This window comes from Centruroides vittatus, unplaced genomic scaffold, assembly GCF_030686945.1.
Source record: "Centruroides vittatus isolate TY-2023 unplaced genomic scaffold, ASM3068694v2 scaffold_1014, whole genome shotgun sequence".
Classification (NCBI taxonomy): Eukaryota; Metazoa; Arthropoda; class Arachnida; order Scorpiones; family Buthidae; genus Centruroides; species Centruroides vittatus.
This window is the reverse complement of record NW_027122665.1, coordinates 448,721-464,394: the sequence shown is the minus strand read 5'-3', so window position 1 is coordinate 464,394 and position 15,674 is coordinate 448,721. Positions and strand designations below refer to the sequence as shown.

The window sequence follows — 15,674 nt, the reverse complement described above, 5'->3', positions numbered from 1 at the left end:
TCCCGAAAGTCAAGTTTCTCTACTTCCGGGGTGACGTCACAATAGTCGGTGTTTAGCGGTTATACAGACCGACTTTATTTATTAAATAACATCCCGCACGTGTTACATTAAGCAGTGAATTCCGTAAAAACACTAAAACAGAAAACATGCGATTACTCACAACACAGCGTAATAAATCGATGTCACGTGCCTTTCTACTACAAAACCTCGAAGAATGTTCTCTAGTTCTATTTTAAGCATCATCACCAGATGCGAATTAAACATTTAATTCTTTCAAAAAACGCGAACAGATCGATCGCGATCGATTAATTCTGCGAAAATGAAGAACTGTGAAAGCCTTACTTGAGTGGGCGGATTTTGATAACCATAAATGAGTTAGGAATATAGTAAAATGGAAGATAAACCGCATATCGACTGATTTAGGGCCACAAGTGTAGGCTTCTTTTTTCGTCAAATAATAATGGGCAATAATTATAAGCTGTCTTTGAGAATAGAACAAGGCCCTAAACCAGTGATTCTCAACCTTTTTTTTGTCACGGTACACTTTTAATAATTTAAAATTTTGGTGGCACACATGGTTATTTCTGTAAGTACCGCAGGACAACCGATGACGTGATAACAGTGATTTTTAAACACGGCTATTTAGGTCGTTTTCTAAACGCCTTGGTAACTACTGGCAGTTACCGGTAACACCAGTTACAATTTCCAAATGCGGTCTAGGTAGGGTAGAATTAATTGAACTACTTGTCTGATATCACTTAAATATGGGTATTTGCAGTGGCGGCACAGTGGTCGAGAATCACTGCCCTAAACTATGGCTTATTTAGCTTATATGTAAATCCCACTCTACATACAAGGATTAAGTGTAGACAGAGACATTAAGACAATCTTCAAAAGAAAATATTTATTTTCAATTAGTCAATTATCATAATAATATTGACTATAATACTGTTTTATATATTTACATTTATATTATTTAAAATACTCAAAGTTAAGATTCAGAACTTAGTTTTTCTAACTCTGTTTGTCTAATACGAAAATGGTTCCATCCTTCGGTTTCGGATATATTTTCTGCTCCTCTGTTCTTGTAGAACAATATTGCCGAATTATTCCAGTCGAAGACTGCAAAATCCAACCTAGCGCATCCAGATTCTACCCCGATCTGAAACAAATAATTTACTTACGTGATTTCCACGATCGGTGTGTCGGAAAGATTTCATTTATATAATAGAAAAGAAACAAGAAATAAATTTTTTAATTAATTTGGATTTTCCATTTTCTATGTTATGTTTACAATATGCAACTGTTTGTGTATCTGTCTGGCAAATTATTTGGATTGTTTCCTATAATTTGCAGATAATTAGGTTTAATAAATTTGTTTATAATTGAAAGAATTTGCTGTTATAGCTAGGCATGTTACCATCTATATGATTTTAATGATTGTTTGATTATGAAATGTAGGAATATATAGTTCAAAACACTTACATATATAATCCTCACTTAACAATATCAGTGTGTATCTTGTCAACTATGGCAACTAAAAGTTGTAGATTCTTTCCAAATATGTCCTGATTTACACACACAACAATAGAGCAGCATATTTTACCTAGAAATTGATAAAAGCACTAAGAGAACTTCTGAATATGCCATTAATTAAGAGTTTTGGCTAATTTGTACAGGATGAGAGATGGTACCAACACATCTAGACTAAATTGCCTGTAAATATTTTGAAAATCCAATCAGGATTCAAGTGCAGATATATGCCTTAGCCACCTCAGCCATAAAAACATATTCAGGCAGGGTGTCCATTTAAACATTTATCAGGGAACAAAAGAGATCTTTCCAAAATTGCATAAGTGCATGCATATACTGCATGCTTGTTTCAGTGTCAAATAAGTGAAAAGAATCAATTTAAGGTTATTTACAATAATACACAAATAATCTTCGACTGCAAAGAAAACATTATAAGAATTGATACACAAAAGAGCTTTATTTTGTTAACAAATATGTTTCAAAATGATCACCTTCTGTAGCAATATAAAGATGCAGATGATTGACCACGAGTTATGGATGGCTCGTGGTAGGTTGTGTCGTCCAGCAGTTGCCAAACTGGTCTGAAAGCCACTGATGCACATCTGTCCACGAATGAGGTACCAAACTGGTGTAGTCATGCCAACAGTAAGTTGTCTAGCCATTCATCCACTGTTGTGCTTAGTATGTCCACTGTTCTGAGTACCATCAATGAATATAGAACCAAGAGGCTGCTCACCCTAAATTTAGTATCAGATATTAAGGGTAAAATGCACTTGGTATCATTCCAGGAACAATGCCTCATCAGTTTATAAAATATGCTAAAAAAATTGTGCTTCATTATGCTGTAAATTTATCATGTTGCACCACCATCACCATGCCTTGTCAATCACTTTGTTGACAGTTAAGATATTCATTGCAGGGAATGACCAGTAAGATCTCTGGAATAAATTAATACTTGTTCATGACACTTAATTAAAAAGTCCATTGTACACCCCCAAGAACTAAACCTAAAACAGTCCTGTAATGTCAATTACTGGTATAATTAGAATTTGAATTTTGTGTGAAATTGAAAAAGTAATTTATCAGTTTTTCTTTTTAATTGATTTGTTACTTAAAAATATGACAACAAAATTTTTAAGACAGGAATTATTCAAATTCAAAATTACTTCCATCTTTACATTGAATAAAGTCTACACAATTGAATGATTTCATTTATTATGATGCGAATGTAAAGATTTTACATTATAATTGTAATAAACCATTCAGTTATGCTTCGTACACTCGCATGGGCATCCACAAAAAATTTTCCACGGGCGACAAAGTCCAAATATAAATAATTACATTGATAAATTTTTATTTAATTATTTAATTTTTTGAGGTTTTTTCACAAGTAGATTATAGAATACAGTATTGCTTCAAAGCATCCCATAATCAGAGGTGAAAGGTTATGTATCTCAATCATTTTGCAATTATAATTTGTGGAATTTTTTACTCAATCTCATGAAGGGGGCAAGTGCCCCATTTGTCTTTGTGCTCTGTGAATGTCCGTGCATACATGTGATACTATCTCATGTTATAAACTGTTAAAAAATCTACAGATATAGTAGAAACATTTGAAAAACTTGTATCACTTTCAATTCTAAAAATGAATAAACTATAACAACCCTCAAATCTTTACCAGAAAAATTATCATTTACTGTTCTAACATTTTTGACTTTTAAGCAGCCATCTTCAGAATACACCAAACAGAACAGAATGTAGAAAGGAATATATCAGTTTAATTTGAATATAGACTGTTAAACTAGAAACAAATTCACATTCATGGCATAACATTTCACAATCAACTTCCAACTTGTTTTCATAGTTTGTTAATATACATCTGTGAGGACCGAATTAAGCCGGTCCGATTTTAAAATTTCTTTGTTTCAAATCCCCTCGGGAGATAACAATCAAAATCAAAGATAACAATCACAAGTCAAAGGATGTACAGTCTTCCGCCGTCAAACTCGCTTCCCTCCTCTCCGGATTCGACTTCTGCGTCACGGAGCCCGAATCATCGCCCTCCGTCGCGATTGGTGATCTTAGCGGACGCGATCGGGAGTATAAATAGGGGGGAGATATCTGAGAACAGTGTGGCTGAACGTCCGAAGAAGACAAACGTCCCGGCTGAACAGAGTCTGATACGAAGACCATTCCGAAGACGCCGGATCCTGCCGCCCGAGCCGAAAAACATTCTGCGATTGTTGTCGATATCCGAGAGGTATGAACCCCCCAACAATTGTGAACTCTCTCTCTCCCGCGATTAGGGACGGAACGCGATAGATCTTTTGTATATTGTTTGTCCGTCTAAATAAATCGTCATGTGTTTTCATCCTGGGTCCGTTTATTCGAATATCGCCTTAACCTTATCGTCGAACCCACACACTTCCTCCACTCGACCTGACAATTAATTACCCGATCCCGACAAGTCGGGATATCGTACAAAATCAGCCATCCTTGACAGTGGGGTGGGTCTTGCCGACCTGAACGCCGACAAAAAGGAGGTACGACTCCGTCCTACCTCCCGGCATTTCCCACACATCTAACCATTAAATTAGTCTAATTTTTTATAGCCCGAAAATAATCTTGCAGTCTGTTTGGCTTATATTTGATTCTTTCAAGTGACACATAACCTTTGGTGGCAACACTAACGATACTGAGGGAGAGTAGGATGCCATTGGAGGGTGGCAGGACATATCAGTGAATGAGAAAAATATTATACATCTCTGCTAAAGATATATAATGTTTTCTTTTATTGTACAGAATGTAACTCAGGGTAAAAACATGAGTATTTTCTAAAAGATATTTTCACTTAAACTCTAAACTAGCTGCAACAGGTGTTATAAAGTTAATATTTAAATATTATCTCTCTCTATACCATCTGCTAAATCTACAAACTGGATTAGATCTGTACGTAAAAACATAGAGATTTTAATGCCATCCAAATACAACAAAAAATATTTTGATAATTTCTAGGCACTTAACATTTGAGCTAAGCTGAATATGATTTTGTTACAAATTATTATAGCTAATTACATTTGAATAATGTAGAATTTAAATATAAAAGTTATAATTTTCTAATTCGCATTTTAATTGCTTAAGCTGTGAAAGAAATTATCATCATCTGTATATAATGTTTTATGACAAAAGCTTCCTATATTTGTATATTTTTAACTATGTATAAAGTAATACATACGTATTAAAATTTAAAAAATTAGCGAGGTTCAGGCGAAGTTTTAAACGCGAAAACGTGTACGTCGGACATTCGGCGCTGCTTTCCTGCGAGCCTAGAAGTTTGACAATGGCGTTTGGAAAGTCAGTTGAATCGTGCTCGACATTCCCAAACGCCATTGCCAAACTTCTAGGCTTACAGGAAAGCGGTGCCGAACGTCCGACGTACGCGTTTTCGCGTTTAAAACTTCGGCCTCAACCTTGCTATTATATAATGCTGTTTTCTACTGTAGATATTATGACTTTGTTTGCAAAACTGAATCACTATAGAGTTTTGTAAGAGACCTCTAACCAACTCTTAGTACCTTCAGTTAGCAATGCATTTCAGATTAAAACGAAAAAATTACCAATTACTCTGAAGGTTCGTGAACATGAGTCAGGCAATTGCTGCATTTAATACAGATAGTGGAAAAGAAATGTGATAAAGTCATGGATCATGCGATTAGGCAAAATAGTTCTTTACATAAACAGCCAAAAATTATATAAAATTAATACAAATAGAAATGTACAATTAAAACAATCATTAGAAATTTTTTTTTTATAATGGAACAATTGCTATAATCACTTTAACAATTATAAATGAAAGTGATAAGTTTTCATTTTATTTTGATATTTTAGTTTTTATAAATAAAATAAAAGGCTGTTCATTAATTACATGTACACTTTTTAAGCCACTTTAGACTTCTCTCCCAGTTATGCACTATAATGTACTTTTGACAAACCCCCACCCCTTTAATTACATCTACAATAGTTCATGGATCCCTTGATATTGAGGAAATGAATTCAAAAAGTTCTGCAAATATTTTATATTTAGTAGTATATTCATAAGCAGAGGCCACTGTGAAAGAGGAGATGAGGATTTTCTCTGACTCAGAGAAAACTTACAGGAACATAGTGGTTCCTATCCATATAAAATTAATGTTAGTTTTCTAACAGAAAATAAACTCTTTAAAAGTTCTTTTATTAGTAAACAAACATTCTATGTATTTTATCTGTTAAAAAAAAGATTAAAGAAGCCTGTTCTATCCCAAGCCCCATACAAGCTCTCAACAGTTAACATGACTAGTAAATAGGCTTATAAGAACGAATTTATATGCCACTAATACCACTAAAACATATCATACTGACAATACTTCAATCCTTCCACTCTCCATCATATATTATACAATGATGTACTTTTCATGACCCCTCCCTCTTAATCAGTACATATAATTAATGGACAACCTCTAAATTCCAAATAATCCACTAAACAAAAGTTTTGAAAAGTAATTTCAAGTGAATAACGTGTTTCCTGCATTAAAAAAGCATACTGATTTCCAAGAATTTTCCTGCACATACTCCTTACCAATGATAAAAACTAAATCACGTTCAACTTATAAATTATATACGATTGAACTTAAAAAGATACTTAGTGATAACAAAAGATATTTACTTTAGCAACACGTTTCAATAATGCCGTTCCGACACCCTTACTGCGATATTCCGGTTTCACGTAAATATCTTCCATATACATAGCTCTACCTTCCCACGTTGAATAGGTGTAATAGAAGAAAACATATCCGATAATCTCTAGAAAAAAATTAAATTTATTTCTCATAATAAAATTAAGTTTTAAATAGAAATAAAATATCTTTATTTAACAGGTTAAGATAGACAAATTTAATTTAAAAACTACAAAAGGTTTTCAAATTACAGTTAAAAAAAATCATAAAATTCACCAGTAAAAATTGAAATTTCACCATTAAATGCTTTTATTTAACTTCTGAAACTGTCTTGAAAAGCATTTTATTGTTAACTAGAGATTTCTGACTCTACAAAACTGTTTAACAATGCATTTGGTATCACTTGAAATCAATTAGAAATCATTACGATATCAAGTGATATCATTCCGAAATGATGAAATGACATCATTAATTTAGATAAAAGAGATCTGAATCAAAAATGCGGTATAATTTTAATTTTCAAACATTTTCGGTTGTCTTAAACGACCTTCTTCGGGACAGAATGAAAGCTGGAAAGTTGATTTTGAATATTATATTGCATTTTTAAAGGTTTGAGTAGTAGTGCTGCGGTTTATGACAAGTGCAGTTTTCAGAAAAGTATGATGTAAGTTGTTAAAAGTTTAGAAATGGTGATGAGATTTCAAAAACTAAAACAAATATCACAGATAATTAAAATTACTTTGGATATAAACTTTTAGTTTAATTAATATTGTTAACTGTAAATAATAGAAGATTGGCACAATTAAATTTAGAATACTTAAATATGAGGAAAAAAAAAAGAACAAAGTTGTGTGGAAGATGCATTTCCCCATCTCCATACAAAGATGCATACAGATATTAGAAGATTATTGAACGTTAGTATATCATTCTACTAAATGTTTCAATGTTGCTAGTTCGATGATTTGCGTATGAAGAAATTTAGATTGAAAAATGCTAACTCGAGGACGTAATACTAAATCTCATCTCTACACAACTGTATGGGGGATTAGGAAACAAAAAAGAAATTGTAACTTTTTTTTATAATAGTAGTAAATAAATTTCAAGTAAAATATTTAAAACTTATTTTGAAATATTATTTAATATTATTTTTGATTTAAAAAATTTAATTTTATCATATATAAATTAATTTTAGGAAACTGGAAGTATAACAACCTTTCTCTTCTTTATTTTCTCCACTAGTCTCGGCAACAACGCAATGAAAAAAAGGGTGTTTACCAAATCCATCTCTTTGTAAAACTGTAGTAATATAGCATACATATATATATAGTCTTATAGTAATCATTTTTGAAAGATAAATTAACTAAGAGATAAGTTTTCAAAAAATAAGTGTTTAATGTGGTGTTTTAACCCCACATATGGTTGTCTGCTGTGTGTCTAAGAGGCACCTGACGTTGAAGGAGGCCAAGTTTTCACTACTTAGCGAGACTGATTGAATGCAGTATTGGACTCTAACTCCCAAAAAGACAGAAAGACGCTCAACAATGTTGATAGTCTCAAAACTCAAGTCAGACTTGCCCTATTTCTCCATTACAAAATGAACATATATTGTTTGTATATGGCAATACAATTTGCAGGTGACCTGCCATTGATGAGATACCTCCCAGGAGAACTTTCTGTGGGAAACTGGTTCCTATTTAGGTATTAAAAATGTAAAGAAAAACCAGAAAACTCCATATGGGTGAGATATGAACCCATGACCACTAACTACCAGTGTTTAGTAATTTTATCCACTTGGCCAATGGTGGCTTATATAATTAAGGTGACCAACTTTTTTACAATGAAAACAAATAAATCGAAGGAAAATTATCATAAATAAAAGAAACATTTTATTCATTGCAACAGTAATACACTATAATAATCTCTACTGCATGCATATGTGCCATGTCGTGTTTCGGTAAGAAGTAAACAAAGTGACTTGTGCGCTGCGCTTTCTCTCACGGTCTCTCATGCAGAGCACATATGTCTCATAATCGCGTCTCACTGCACTGTACCGAGCCTTGATGAATCATTATGTCAAATACAAACACATCGCATCGCATCACATGCAATGGATCGGCTCGGCATTAATCAAATACAGAGATTTACAGATTAGTCTTCAAATATCGAAAAGGAAGACATGTAGGAGGACACTTTTTGAGGGAGGACAAACTTACAAAAGGAGGACAATTGGTCACCTTAATATAATTGACAACTGAACTACAATATACAATGTGTCTAACCCCAATATCCAATATTATGAAGTGGTGAATACTATGTTGCTTTCTGCAAGTGTTTCTTGGAGACACCACTTCCCACATACAATTATGGACAACCATGTATGGAGGTAAGGCACCAATTAAAATTGTTTATAAGAAAAAACTATATGCAGTATACTTATCTTATTTATTATAGGCATTACAATGTAATGCCTAAATAAATATACACACCAACCAAAACCCGATGCATAGCAAATAGACACCCACAACTGCCGTAAAGAGTGTCTATTTTAATGACCAAATAATTGCCAGAATATATTAAGCTATATTAATGCTACTATTTACTAATTAAACGTGAAGTAATTTGGCCTAGAGGAATCACTTAACACACTTCAGCTATATAATACAAGTTTATAACTATAAATTCTTCGAATTACTAGGCTATATTAAAATAGTGAAATATAGTGAAAACTTAATTATCCAAAACAATTTTCAAAAGAAATAAAAATCAGCATTGTACACAACACAATACAATATACAGAAACAAAATTTTCCATTTAATTAGAAATTACTATTTCATCTGACAATTGCAGTGCAATAAAACTAGGTTACATACACAAAACACTTGAGTAAATTAATTTGCCTTCAAATACAGTAATTTCATTAAAATATTTAGTATTTATTGTTCAAGAAACTTTAAATGCACAGTGTTTGATATACTTGAAACAAAAACAAACAAATTTCTGAATTATCCGAAATTTCGTTTTTCCAGAAACATTTATGTTTGGATAATTGTGTTTCCATTGTAAATTTTAAATAAAAACTAAACATTATGTATTTAAACTTAATCAAAAACTGCATTATACTTTAATAAACAAATCTGATCTTATCATTTATATATTGCTTACCACGTTCATCAATTTTTGGTCCTTCTGGCATCTTTTCATAAGTAGCTAAATCCTTTTTAAAATTTATATATTTTTTAATTAAAACAATACATTTTTCATCTTAACTTTCAATAACTCTAATGAAAACGATACCTTTATAAGTTTTATTATTGTTCCGCAATCATCTTTAGTAGCATCTCTGAGGATAAACATAACGAATCTCGAGTTCAAATATCACAAGATAATGCCTAAGTGTATAAGTGAACAAAATTATTATAGCTTACACTTTATATATAGCCGGCAAAATTAAATTATAATTTGAATGAAAATATATACAAAATAATTTTCTAGAAGATAATGTATAATATTTAAACAAACAGTTGTATCAATTCAGTATTTAGAATGAATTTGAGTGTAACTAGTGATTCAGTGATTTTATTCACTCGATCACCGGTGGGCAGACTTGTAAATACTGTAATTTCCTACTTATAATTGGCAAGTGCAATTTTTACTTTTGCCATATAATCTGTGCAAGTTTCATGTCATCATTTATTTGCTGTCTTGGCACATCAGCAATGAAATATACACTATATAAGGGCATTTAATAATTAATAGTAGTATTCTGAAATCTAGGAAAAAAGTAAACAATCCATTTTAAACCAATAATAGAAGTTTAAAATTCAAAATTATGAAATACATTCTTTGATTTACAATAACCTGTATCCAAACAGCTGAAATTAATATATTAAAAAAATGATTTTTGGGTCCAAACAATCAGAATTCACTGACTAATGGCATAGTTGAATGTAATAATACATCTTTACCATTGGAATTTCAGAACACTTAAAAGATTTTATTTCTATATTAGTAGAAATAACATTATAGGAGTAGGAACAGCAGTGGAACTTCAAATTTCAGGATCCCACGTGAATGTAGCAGTAAAGGCCTTCTAGTGAACTTCCAGCCTCTTCGGGGCCCTTCAGAATACCAATATCATCCATTTCCAATATTTTGTAACTTAATGTGTTATTTTATACTCTCAGATTATGTAAGCTGAAAATATTTATTATCACAAACATTTTCAGCTTCATTCAGAGACCTGCCTCATATTAACCAAGACTTCAACTGGTAGGTGGGTGGTAGCCCCTGCTCAGGGGGACCCAGAATCAGATCCCTATTGGTTGAAAAAAACCTAGGAATCAATCAATCCATCATCATCCCACAACGGGCTGCTAAAAAAGCCTCTCGGCACCCACAAGGCAGAGAGTTAAAACACACATATATACGGTGGCACGCTCGAGATTTAATCTCAAGAGAGCAGAGTTGAACGGATAAAAAAATTTTTAATGCAAACTCAATAAAATTTCCGCCTTATGCGACCACTAATTCATAAGTAATATAAAAATAGAACACACCACACAATATAAATAAAGAAATGAATTTTAATTAGGAGAATGTTTTTGAAAAATTTACTAGTGTTTCTTTGAGGCGCCAGCCCCTTCGTCTACCCCCTGGGTGCGCCACTGTAAACACTGTAAGGAATGGGCGTTTTGCCCTTCGACTTAGCTTTATCATCTCGTAAATAAACAGAATAACGATAAGTCCACGAATAAGTGGTAAAGTATCGAACAGGAGGCACGACAGTACCGTACGTATGCCGATTTAATATTTCGTAAGTTACGCGACACGCCAAACACGTGTTCTAGTCTCGCCGATCAGCTGGAGTCGGAAATTGACGACTTACGTGAGCTTTCGATCCCCGCTACTCTCGTTATCAACGTGTCACGTGTTTCTGCGCGAACGGAACTTAGGAGGTAGTAACGTGCGATATACATCGATTATTACAAAATATCGATAATTCTTCAATATTTTTGACATTCTTATGTTTTGCTGAATTGAAAAATCGATTTTTTTTAAAGTTGTTTTCGCATTCGACCGCCGCGTGGCGTCGTTCAACGTTGCCAACCTTCTATCGTGGAAACCTCTAAACAAACCCGAAATTCCCCTGAAATTAAAAGAGTTTCCTCTAAAAACTGAAACAAATTTCTGTAAATAGTTTTGCATCGGGTGCGATGCATATTGAAAAAATATTATTCTTTGACAAGCCAGCGAAACACAGATTTTCACTTTAGGGCGCAGACGACGCGAGAACAATGGTGTGTCGTGTGACTTTTAGAAGCTCCTACTCATCGCTAACCAATATGGGCAGAATTTACATATCTCCCTAAACTATTTCTTCTCTTCGCTGATTTCCCCTAAATTTAGGTGGAAACTCCTAAGTTGTCCTTAATTAATATAGTAGGTTGGAAACAGTTGTATTATTACGTTTTGGGTACATTTATTAGTCATACGTTTTTCGTTTTAGGCTCTTTTCTCCATATGGACACTGAGAAACCCTTTTATTCCATACTCATTGTAGTTTCGACCAGGCCCGCAATGAAGCGACCGGCTAATGTGTACGACACCCTAAATATCAAAATAGACCACACCCAAAAATCTGTGAGGGTTTTCGATCCGTTCGGATTCGATTCTGGATCCCCAGAACGATACGCCGACTGCCACAACCCAGTATAGTATACTATTCTACTGACATATAACATTTACATTATAGGTTGCTTTGGTATGACAGAAGTATTACTAAGGATTCCGTACATATGGAATGTACTAACTTCTATTAATTTTTATCTATAAATTAGTAATTTATTCCTATAAACTTTTCTTCGACAGTCTGAAAACTTCATATAAAGTTGCGTAACCTGTTTGTTACGTTTAATTGGCATTAGAGGAAGAGACGCGATCGCTTTATTTTCTTTACAGGAAATGGAAAAGAATAGAAAAACAGGTCAACGACATTATAAAACTATAAATGGGAAATTAGTATATCCAAGCATCGGTGGTTCAGTGGTAGAATGCTCGCCTGCCACGCGGGCGGCCCGGGTTCGATTCCCGGCCGATGCATTGTTTTTTTTCCGATTTAAATAGCTTAAATGTTTTAAGTACGTATAGTTTCTTAATGGTACAATTTTTGAAATGTTTTCGATGGGAAGACGGAAATAATATAGAATAAAAATACAAATTAAGTACAGCTAAGTGCTCCCGGTTATCATTTGTATTTGAGTTTGGCTTTTTTATTTAAATCTTTCCGTCTTGTGTGTACTAAGTGGGCCACTTTTTTTTGTATGGGTGGTGAAGGACGGGACCCGACGTTTCCGGATGGACCGCCCCTGAAAAATTCCTCGGGTTTCTCGACCCTTTCAGATCTGATGGCAGGCTCCCGGAGTGGTAAGCTGCTACCTTAACTGCTCGGCCATCCGGCCATTTAAGTGTTCGTAGTAATTGACAAAACGGGAAATTCATATTGAACATTTGGTTAAGTGTTACCCTAGGTATCGAAGATGGCGGCGCTTCTGGTAATCTCGATGGCAATCGTGTTTAGAAATGAAATGTAGATGGCGCTGATTATACTGATGGTTTTGTATGCAAATTTTCATCAAAAGTTTCTGTTCTGGAAACATGAGAAATAATGTGAATTTCGATTTTTGTTGCGATGTAGACGGATGGTACTTGTTGTTAAGCTTTCTAAAGGTTGCCGTGTTCATTTAAAGTTATTACAGTTATATTAAGTACAATTATCTCTTTTTTTTTTTTTTAAAGTTTAACGAGCAGGAAAATTTGGGGAATGGTAATTACCGTGTTAAATATGTGTAAAATGTGTGTTAAATATGTATTAAATGTGTTAAATCTGTTATAATCATGGATATGTAACTCCTGATTTCCAACGCCATGAGCCAACGCGACCGACACATTGAAGATGAGATGGGCGTAGATTGCAGGTGCCACCTTCTTTGGAGACACAGCCTTTGGCAACCGAAATGGCGAGAGATGTGAATCGGAAGGCGTCAGTTCCTTAGAGGCCTAAACCTTTATGTACAGTACACTCCAGGCAAATTCTGTTCGAACTACTGATGTATCCAATATTGTAAATCACTACGTCTAGTGTATTTTTTTTTTTTTTAACTCTTTCCGCCCAGTGGGCACTAAGAGGGCCTCTTATAGCAAGCCCATTATGAGTTCGGCCAGGCCCACAATGGGGCGACCGGGTGGTGAGGGACGGGGACCGACATATCCGGACGGACCACCCCCCGAAAAATTCCTGGGGATTTCTCGACCCGTTCGGATTCGATCCCGGGTCCCCCAGGGCGGTAGGCTGCTAACCTTGACCGCTCGGCCATCCGGCCTCACGTCTAGTTATCGATGGATTTGAGGTAAAATGATGAAATTTTTACTTTTCGTCTTTGATCCAAAATAAGGATATGAAATCAAAGGCTCGGGAAAAAGTAAGTAGCAAATTTAAGTTTTAAAAATATTTTAGTTTAAAAAAAAGTTTAAATATAGGCGCGTTTTGGTTATTGTCGACGGTCGCCATATTGTTTGCACATGTGCGTAAGCAAACAAGATGGCGACCGGAAGCGCCGCCACCTTCGATACCTAGGGTAACGTTAACCAGGTAATGTTACTCGAATTCTTCGGGTTAGGACAGTCATTAAAACAGAGCAGCAACGAGTTGCTCAACTTTTCCGGCGAAATTTTAAGTTTTGGTGGCGCCATCTGTTATCATAGTGTATTAAGAAACATAATAATTGTAATCGGATGAAAGTACGAACAGTTACAATGTAACCGTGTAACCTACTATATTGTAGGTATCTGTATTCGTATAGTTGTGGCCGAGGAGGGTCTATTGAGGACCGAACTTCATTCCACTAACAAGTCTTTTCTCGATGTGATCTCCATTACTTAGGCTCCATTGCAATTTAATAAGCCTCATATCTCTACCAACTGGTTAAGACGTCCGGACAAATGTCACCGTCTATGGGTGCGTTCTTTTATTCCTCCGCGCAAGAGACATCCGTTTAAAAATTCCTGCGGAACGCGTTCCTAAATTCCGGTCGGAGTGCGCGCCGTCGAACGGCAAAAACGACCGTTTGCAGCAGTAGTTTACGGTGGAAAGCAACATGGCATACTCCATGGCTCAAATAGTTTGGTTTGGGGTCCATTATGTGGTTTTATGAATGAAAATTTAGAAGTTGTGAAAGCGCAAGTTAATGCACGCGGTGACGCAAGTGTCTCTTCGAATTTTTTTCGAATCGTAGCCGGCATTCTAATTTTTTTCGTGGCTATTTTGAATGCTCTTTCAACAAATAATCCATTTTATGATTAAATTTTACAATTGGGACCCTTCTTTTGCCTTTAAAAGCTCATATTTTAGAATTATAGATTCCTCCATCACGATACTATCGATAGTGCGGGCGCCGCCATCTTTCTTTCTTTCACTGTCGTTCCTAAATGCTTACAAACAACAGCGCACTCCCGTGGTAGCGGCGACGCGGAACGACCGCTATTAAAGAACCGTACCCTCTATCGACGTTTAGATGGTAAATTTTGGTTTCGAATTTAACTTTTGGAGGTTGAAACGCATAATTGAGATAAAAGATGCCTCCTTCGTAAGGACTATCGAGTGGACCCGTTATGGTGGCTTGCTCCTTAAACACGTCGTCTTCGATAGGTTTCGCCCAACAATGGTCTGGTGCATCTCCGGTCATGCCAATCAGTTCCCTTTTAATTCGCTTCGGAGCCGTTGCATTCGACATTTTCTTATTCTTCTTACTTGCGATCCGAGTAGGTGTTAAAACAATAAAAAAATTAATTAATTGTTGTTGTTATGACAATGCAAAAACTTTAATCTAAATTTACTATTTTATTGTTTCAAATTATAAATTTTGAAATTTTCAAAAATCAGATATGTCTTTTAATCTTAAAAAGCCACGATAAACAGATTTTTTATATTATTTGGCGTCAAATGTTTTCAGGATTGAGAATTTTTCACATTTTAAAAATAATGCCATATTGTTTCTTCAAAAATTATACGTGAAGTCACGTTTCGCTAATTAAAACAAGACACTGTTCTACAGAGGATTTTTTTGTTCTTAAATGAAAATAAGTGTTTTTGAAGCACTTTTGTATAAGAAATACACATCTTAAATCAGAATTTTGCTATCGGGCGCAATTATTTACTTATAAGTATATTAAGACCTGATTTTACTCAAATTTACAAAACTTTTGGTAGAGCAGTTGAAAATAAGAACTTCTGAGCCTCCGTTTCAGATGTTGTGTTACTAGGTCGCACGATGTTAATTACAATTTCAGTATAATAAACCGGCAACGAGTTGCTCGACTTTTCCGGCAACAATAAAAATTTTAGTGGCGCCATCTGTTATCATATATTATTT

At 34.5% G+C, this 15,674-nt stretch overlaps 1 protein-coding gene and 1 non-coding gene across 3 annotated transcripts; one reads left to right on the top strand and one right to left on the bottom strand.

Annotated features, from left to right (window-relative positions):
• Nucleotides 1-883: 883 nt before the first annotated feature.
• Nucleotides 884-11,265, bottom strand: LOC136986132 (thialysine N-epsilon-acetyltransferase). Of its 2 annotated transcripts, none has more exons than XM_067283597.1 (6): nucleotides 11,132-11,265; nucleotides 9,541-9,635; nucleotides 9,409-9,460; nucleotides 7,458-7,541; nucleotides 6,236-6,372; nucleotides 884-1,162 (listed from the first exon to the last, which is right to left on the bottom strand). In XM_067283597.1, exons 2-6 carry the CDS (start codon nucleotides 9,598-9,600, stop codon nucleotides 992-994), a joined length of 504 nt encoding a protein of 167 aa, XP_067139698.1. In that variant the 5' UTR covers nucleotides 9,601-9,635; nucleotides 11,132-11,265; the 3' UTR covers nucleotides 884-991. The 2 variants fall into 2 exon arrangements, with proteins under 2 accessions (XP_067139698.1, XP_067139700.1); XM_067283599.1 differs by lacking the exon at nucleotides 11,132-11,265 and adding an exon at nucleotides 11,035-11,087.
• A 1,009-nt stretch (nucleotides 11,266-12,274) lies between these two features.
• Nucleotides 12,275-12,345, top strand: TRNAG-GCC (transfer RNA glycine (anticodon GCC)). The gene has a single exon. It is a non-coding gene; the product is annotated as a tRNA-Gly (tRNA).
• The last annotated feature ends 3,329 nt before the right edge of the window (nucleotides 12,346-15,674 follow it).

What these genes read in the sequence shown, in the direction of transcription:
- LOC136986132 (XM_067283597.1), bottom strand. Translation starts at nt 9,600, where the DNA reads ATGTTTATCCTCAGAGATGCTACTAAAGATGATTGCGGAACAATAATA. An exon ending in ACCAAAAATTGATGAACGTG is followed by an intron (nt 7,542 to 9,408) that starts GTAAGCAATATA and finishes ATATTACTACAG; the next exon opens with TTTTACAAAGAGATGGATTT. An exon ending in AGAAAATAAAGAAGAGAAAG is followed by an intron (nt 6,373 to 7,457) that starts GTTGTTATACTT and finishes ATTTTTTTCTAG; the next exon opens with AGATTATCGGATATGTTTTC.